The following is a 7569-nucleotide window of genomic DNA, read 5'->3' as shown; positions in this document are numbered from 1 at the left end:
AGTATATTTTGATAGAAGCACCGAGGTTAATGAGGCACTTCACTAGAGTTCACATGAGCTCAAGTGAAATGGAATCAATGTGCTTGCATATTCAATCATTGCAAGACAACGGGCTCAACTTCCAAGTTCCATGAGATTTGGCCATTCATCCAAATCTCATGCATAGGCCTCACTATGTGCTATCAACTTTCATCCCTTGTAGGAGGTCAACGCATATAGATTATCAAACATTGACAAGGCAGTACGTAAACTAAGTTTGAACTTACCATAGTTTTTATAAGCATATCAAGGGCTTCAACACATGAGCTCACATCAATCCTAGTGCACATATTTGTAACAATCCTTGAAAGCACATCATAAACATCGTAAAACTTTGCAAGCTAACTTAGCTATCATTCAATTCCCATGAGATTTGTCCAATTGGCTAGATCTCATGCACCTAGCTTAATGAGGCAATATGCTAGAGTCCACATGAGCTCATGTACAATGGAAGCTTGGTACTAGGAATTTAGTCTTTGCAAGAAAAATTTACCAGCTATCCGTTCCATGAGATTTGGCCAGCCGTAAATCTCATGCATAGTTATGGCATTGTGCTAACAACCCTTATCCCTTGAAGTGTGTGAATGCATTTAGACTGGGTGTCAATGCACCCAAATTGTCAAAAATTGCCAAGGAACCATTTAAAATTAGTTTGAATTTTGGCATGGATTCCATGAACATATTAAGGGCTTCAATGCATGATTTCACATCGGATCTAGTGTACATATCTATAACATAACTCGAAGCCGCATAGTAGCATCTTGAACCATTGCAAGCTTGCCAACTATCGATCAAATTCCATGACATTTTGCCAGTCTTCCAAATCTCATGCATAGACATTACCATGTGCTATCAACTCTCATCCTTTTTAAGGGGTGGCAAGGTATCCATACTAGTGAATGTGATGGAAGATCAAATGGGAAGCTTAACCAACAATAAAATTCCATGAGTTTTAGCAATATGTATACCTATTTTGGATTTACCATAGTTTTGATTAACACATTCACTACAACATTGTCAAGCTTTTTCATCACTCTATTGCCTAACAATATCTCATAGCCATTTAGTTGATACTGGGTTGCTAGAAGGTCAATGGTTTTCCAACTCTTACTGCTACCATCCCAAAAGTAAACTAGCCGATTCAGACCCTTATTATTCACTTTCGTGGCAGTTTCTATCCAATAGGGGCTTTGTGGTGGTCCTACAACTTTAGAGAGCAAGGGGGACCAATGCAAGATGGAGTTCTTGAAGTACCTGGTTTATTCCCCGCTCCAAAACACTAGATGCTCTTTTGCACTTCGGGGTTAAGAGCTTGTCGTGAAACTCTACCCCTTTCCACTTACCATCTTTCAAACCAAGTTTAGTTGTATCTAACATATCTTTGGTCATGATAGGCTAAGCTTGGTCCTGTTTAGCCAATGAAACCACTAATTTGGTGCCGAGGGCCTCAACATGGGCAATTGGGTTAAGAATTCGGAGACCTCCTTGGTCCACTGGTCGAGCGATTGATTTCCATCCAGTACACTTCCATGTTCTGAAGGATTTTGTGTTGTTTTTCCATAAAAATCTATTTAGTGGTTTCAAGAACTCTTTCCAATGACACTTAGCCATCTTGATAAGTGGGCTAGTGAAGGCAATATAGGAGAGCATAATTGAATTTATCGCTTTGATCGGGTTAGGAATGAGAGAAGAGCATACTCCCACCTTCTCATTTTTGTTCTCAATGAAATCTTTGTTTGTGAGACTCTTTCCATCTTAATTAGTCTATTTTAACTTAACAAAACATCTTAGGGCATAGCAATTTAGCCAGACAAGGCCCTTTTATAATCTTGTCATTTTCTTGACCCACCTCCATTATCCAAAAATTTTATTTGAAGGTGACTGGGACATTGATAAGTCTTCGAGTGTTACGTTACATGGCTAGCTCTTAAGTGTGTGTTTTTTTTAATAGAAGTACAATTTACAAACCCCTTTTACAACTCTTAAGTGTGTTTGGTTTTTATTGAAGTAAAATTTACAACTCGCTTTTCAAGATCATAATAGAGACTCAACAAGTTAATATGGTGCATACAATCGTATTTTGACCTATTGATGAGGCTTGTCACTCGTGTATAGATGGTTTGAATCACATGCATACATGCTTCTGTACGTTTGTAGTAGCCGTTTCAAATCGGTATTGCACCTTGTACAACACTTAGTTGTCTCTACATCTCAGTGACGTCGTCTTTTGGTTGTTGGATGCAAATCATTGAGATAGTGTTGTTATGGGTAACTATGAGTCCATACTCTTCTCATTTTCTGTCCTTGTGAATATTTAGGAACCAAGAACCAATTATTTTTAATGTCTTGGAGATACACATAAAAAAGAGCTAACAAATAGCCGAGTTTGCTTTTGTTAGTTTTCTTTCCGTACTTGAAAAGGAAGGAATCTTTTTGTAGAAAATCACACACATCCCGTGCGAATCGATATGAACGTCCTTATGAGTGCATAAGGTCGCTTGGCTACCTTTGAACCCATGACCCGGGTCCTTTGGACAAAAGGAAGGAATATTAAAGGGAGCTTGCATTCTTGATTTCTTGTGTGTGTTTTTTTCCGTGCAGAACTCACAGTGGTGAGTATATTACATTAGCATAACCAAAAAAATTTACATATTCAAGCCATGCTCGTATCAAGCCATGGCGTCTCCTAGATGCCACAAATACACCGGTGATACATTGATTGATAAGGGGGCCACCCCATTACAAAAGAGGGACATCAAACTAAAGACTGTCTGCACCAGGAGCAACCATCAACTTGAACAAAAAACCCATGCCCTCAAACATGTATGTCCATTATAACGGCTCCAGTTGCCCTCTTCGACTCTTCGGAGTTCTTCCGTTTCCAGGTGGCAACCATCACTTCTTGCTTTCTTGAATAATCTTTGTGAAACTAGCTGTTTCAAGGGCATTCTTGAAGACCTGATGGTACCTGGCCTTCCACACGCGCTTAAAGTAGCAAAATCTCACAATTTGCATACGAATAAGCATGGCTTGGTTTTTCAACACCTTCCCTCCCCCACAAAAAGATTTTTACCCATTAAATGTGTGCAATAGTACACTAAGGATGATTACACACCGCTTACCTATGTTCACGTAGGATGGCGTGCAGTCTAGGCGGTGAGCAACCATTGTATGAGAAAAAGAGGAGCGCCCATGAAAATGAACAACCAAACTCCCCTGCCCAAGGTAGGGCAGGATTGGAACCCACGTCGCGACAGTTACTCAAGATAGACGCAACCAATAGGCTACATGCCTTTTCATCACTCAAATATTAGGTATTTGAGATTGGGCAATCAAGTGTGTAAAACATGGCTGTCCACCCCGTAACGAGGGTGGGTGCCTATTCATTGGTGTGTAACTAGACTAAAGCATGAAACAAATTTTTTCTGCCAACACTACTCATTTTATTTGTGATTCAATTTTTGAGCTTTGATTTCCAGCAATAGATCTACTAGCAAGAACTTCTTTCACTCTACGTTGGGTAATGGACAACATGGTAGCCCACCGTGAAGTGTTGCTTCACTTCGTGCAAGACATTTTGTACTCTTTTGTAAGAAGTCTCCCTAGGCCTAGTACTAACTTATCCCATTCCTATCGGAAGTCACGATTAGCCATAAGGAATTCATTATTAGGGGGAATCTACAAAGATACACCCCTTTTGCAAAGGCAAGGAAGGGGAAGATCAGATCGCAAAGAGGTAGGCCTAGTGGCAAGCTACGACACAATGATGCAGTTGGCAAGAGCCGGGACAACAAGCAATAGGGTAAGGGGGCCGACTTAAGGCCACCTAAGCCGAACTCGAGCTCGCGATCTTTGTGCGGCACCAAAACAGAAGGCGAGAGGCGCAATAGAAAGCTCTTCGTTGTCGCTAACCACAAAACAAGTACGGTGACGAGCCGATCTGTGCAGAGAAAGTATGGTGCTTGCGAAGTTTTTCTGTGTAACAAAATTGGGGTCGAGAGGGAAGCCACTCCCAAGGGGTATAATGAGCCAAAGCGGCCATCGAGGCTTGAACGCACATCCGACGGCCCACATTTTGTAGACAACCGTGCTAACCATCCCAGCAGTAGTGACTTGGTGTCCTTCTTCTAGAAATAAGATTTCTTAATGATAGGGGGTCCATCGACTGTCTACAGGGGCGGTTTTTTATTGGCCCCCTTACCCTACGATGTACATGAGGCAAAAGAAGAGGCCTAGACGACCGTGACACTGTCGCATCGAGGAACTGGAGGAAACACAATTTTTGTAAAGGATGAGGAGTGACGTGCGTGCGACTTGGGGATCGTATTAAGCCAAGGATGTGAAAGAATCTATGAAGATTCCCAAGATTATGTGGGAAAGCCAAGTATTAACTATATCCGCGGTTTTAAGGTGATAGTTTTCACGTTGAAGGGAGTTCGAATCCCTCGGCTACAGATAGCCTTAGCACATGGTGGATTCGGCCACCGGCCTGACAGCTCTTCGACGTAGAAGGACTGGCTGGGTGAAGCTTTGACATTGAGCACAAGGAGAGACCCCACCGCTGTGCAGGCACATGTAACTGGATGGTGTTTCTCACACGTGGCAAGGGGTGTTCTGATTGGTGTGGCCAAGGAAAGAGTGGCTGGCCGAAGAGGGGGAGCCTTGACTCTCTTCGGCCAGATGGCCAGCAACGGGCGACAAAAAGTGCATGCCACGTCGGATGACAGAGCAACCGGCCGGACTGAGCATACTCATGTGCTCATTACAAGAGAGAATTGAGACGGCCGTCACTAGCGTTACTGTACGAGCTTGTGGAGGAACAAAATGCACGCAGGGCACAGAAAGACGAAGAGATGGAGATGGAGATGGAGAAGGAGAAGGGTGTGGGCACACGATTGAGAACTGTGCTACACAAATTACCAGGCCTCCTATTGTATGAAGACGGAGTTGTAGAGCGTTGCCCCCCGCCTCTCCTCCCTGCCTCGTCCGAGTTCGACGTTGATGGCGTGGCCACAAAAGATGTAACCATCAATCCTGACAAGGGCACTTGGGTACGCATTTTCTTGCCCCGCTCTGCCGCTCATGATGAAATCCCTTCTTCTTCTCGCTCGGCCCCCTTGGTCCTCCATTTCCATGGTGGTGGCATGTGCTTCGGTAGCCCTGCCGAACCCATGTATCATATCTTTTGCAGCAGAATGGCTTCTGCTTCAAACACGATCTGGATCTCCATTCATTATCGCCTTGCTCCCGAGCACCGCCTTCCTGCCCAGTACCAGGATTGCTTTGAAGCTCTGTGCTGGCTTCACTCCCAGTTTGCGACAACTGCGAAGCTGAGTCCGATCTCGACATCTGGTACGTTTCAGTTTCATCTCTGCTTGCTGCCTAGGGTAGAGCCATATGATACAAACTGGTATATAAAATGAAGAGATGGATGGGTGGAGCTACGCTGTGGAAACATCAGCTTGTTGTCGGACATGGAAAATTGACAGGAGAGGGATACACAAATGCCCATATGTGCGCTTGCATACTACCAGTAAACAACATTTTTTAGTGGATGTGTGCTAATTTCTACTACATCCATTGTAACAATTTAAGATATTCATGTGTAGGGCACAGGGAACCATGGGAACTTGAAGAAGAGGATACCATATCAGGTGAAAGAGAGCGGTGGGTGGTCGATTACGGCGATCCAGCTAGAGTGTTTTGTGTAGGGGAAAGCGCTGGAGCCACTATTTTACATTTTGTTGCCCTAAAAATGGTGAAGCATGAATGGAATCCCCTCAATATACGGGGGCTCATATTTGTTGACATTGGGGTCTTGACAGACCCTCTTCCAGAAATGACACCCTTTACTGATTCAACCCTCACCACAAAAATGATGGCAGATTCTGTGGCGCTCTCTTTACCTGTCGGAGGCAAGCTTGGGGATGCACTGCTTGACTGCCTCCATCCTGACTCTAAATGCCACTTTAAATTGGGGTGGCCACCTATCCTTTTATTATCTGCAGAGAGGGATCTGCTTCGAGAGGGTGTTTTGAGGTACTATACTTTTCTAAAGGAAGCCGGTAAAGATGCAGAGCTTTATGAATCTCAAGGCAAAGGGCATTGTTTTCATCTTGTCGAGAGGGAATCTGAAGCTGCTCAGTTGCGCGAGAGTACTATGGTGCTGTTTATGAGAAAGCTTTAGTATGTGAGAACCATGATTTATATTGTATTCCAAGGTCTCATGACAGCTTTGTTAGTCTTAAATTATTGAAGGGATATAATATGAAGGTCCTTTTCTCATTTATGAAAGCTTGTCAATGTGAATGACCATTTGAAACAATCATTGGCCAGTCACTTGGGACCGTGTGTGTCTTGTTTCATTACTTACTTTCGAAACTCGTGTTTATCTCTACGCTGGCAAAGCTAAACTAGTGGTGTCGATGAGCTTGTTGGTAGGTTGCCGAAGAGATCTGATTTGACTAAACTAGTGGTTACCTGCAGTTCAGAATCGACCGAAATAGTGCCTAAAACTGGGGACAATTGATGTTTGGGGTTGTGACGTCGATCACGAGGGCTCTCTAAAATCTTATAAATACCATCTTGTGGCCCTGCATATTCTATCTGTACACAGGGAGCCATTCTTGCAGTCAATGTGCAGCCTCAGGGAAGACTCTTCATTTTTTGAAAAATAAACTTTTTGGTTTTTGGCCTACATCCCCTAATTTACAAGGCCGTTCTCTCTTATGACTAAGTTGGCTTTTACATTAGAAAACACACTTGTACGAATCTATCCACACATGGCAAGCCAAGGTTAAAGGGTACATGATGAAAAGGAATCTATGGATTGGTGTGATAAGAGCCTCAACCCAAGCCTTGAGATTATCCTCAAGGTCAAGTGGATTCATTGTGGCAAAGTCCAACTAGCTCTGAAAGAGCTACTTCAATGCCATCCCATGCAGACACTGAGTAAAGAAGAACCATCAACATTCCAAGAAAAAGGTGATAATGTTGTATTAGAGGTCAAATCATGTTAACGTGGTATGCTTTTTATGCTAGTTAACATGTGCTAACAAGCAGGACATTGTTGTTTTTCAAGTGTGGGCACCATCATGAACTATATAAAGTGTTTAAATAATTTTTAAAAATTGGACCATCACTGAAACTTACTTTGAACGTGTGGTGTAGTTGTGATGCATGGAGGAAAGCAAGGCGCAAGCAGTCTCTCAGTCGCAGCTCACCAGGATGCCAAGTGGAGAATAGCTCGCCACACTAGCCAGCCACCTCTGACGACTCTCTTGACACTCCATCAAGAAGGAAGTTGAGGGCCCAAGCTTCTGTTGCTTCTCCTCCGCTCCGCAAAAGGATGAAGCTGTTTGACTTCCAAGGATCCCAATGTCAAAGAACATTACCTCTCACATTACACTAGGTCTTTATGTGTGTGTGTGTGCGCGCGCGCGTCGATTGAGTGGTTGCACGACCTGTGTCGCAAATATGGTTCAAGCCTGTGCATAAATTACTTGAGAGTTCTTTTCAAGTGACGTTGCT

At 43.4% G+C, this 7569-nt stretch overlaps 1 protein-coding gene across 1 annotated transcript; it reads left to right on the top strand.

Annotated features, from left to right (window-relative positions):
* The first annotated feature begins 4797 nt into the window (after positions 1-4797).
* Positions 4798-6333, top strand: LOC147448217 (putative carboxylesterase 13). Its single transcript, XM_086524099.1, has 2 exons — positions 4798-5391; positions 5649-6333. The coding sequence occupies exons 1-2, from the start codon at positions 4893-4895 to the stop codon at positions 6224-6226; spliced, it is 1077 nt and encodes a 358-aa protein (XP_086380225.1). The 5' UTR covers positions 4798-4892; the 3' UTR covers positions 6227-6333.
* The last annotated feature ends 1236 nt before the right edge of the window (positions 6334-7569 follow it).

This window comes from Adiantum capillus-veneris, chromosome 11 (assembly GCF_014529385.1).
Source record: "Adiantum capillus-veneris isolate H3 chromosome 11, ASM1452938v2, whole genome shotgun sequence".
NCBI classification, from domain to species: Eukaryota; Viridiplantae; Streptophyta; class Polypodiopsida; order Polypodiales; family Pteridaceae; genus Adiantum; species Adiantum capillus-veneris.
Note: the sequence above shows the minus strand (reverse complement) of the source record. Positions and strands in the feature narration are given on the sequence as shown.

Excerpts from the sequence above, each read along its gene's own strand:
- LOC147448217 (XM_086524099.1), top strand. The coding sequence starts at position 4,893 with ATGGAGATGGAGATGGAGAAGGAGAAGGGTGTGGGCACACGATTGAGA. Across the intron at positions 5,392-5,648 it reads GAGTCCGATCTCGACATCTG|GGCACAGGGAACCATGGGAA; the intron begins GTACGTTTCAGT and ends ATTCATGTGTAG.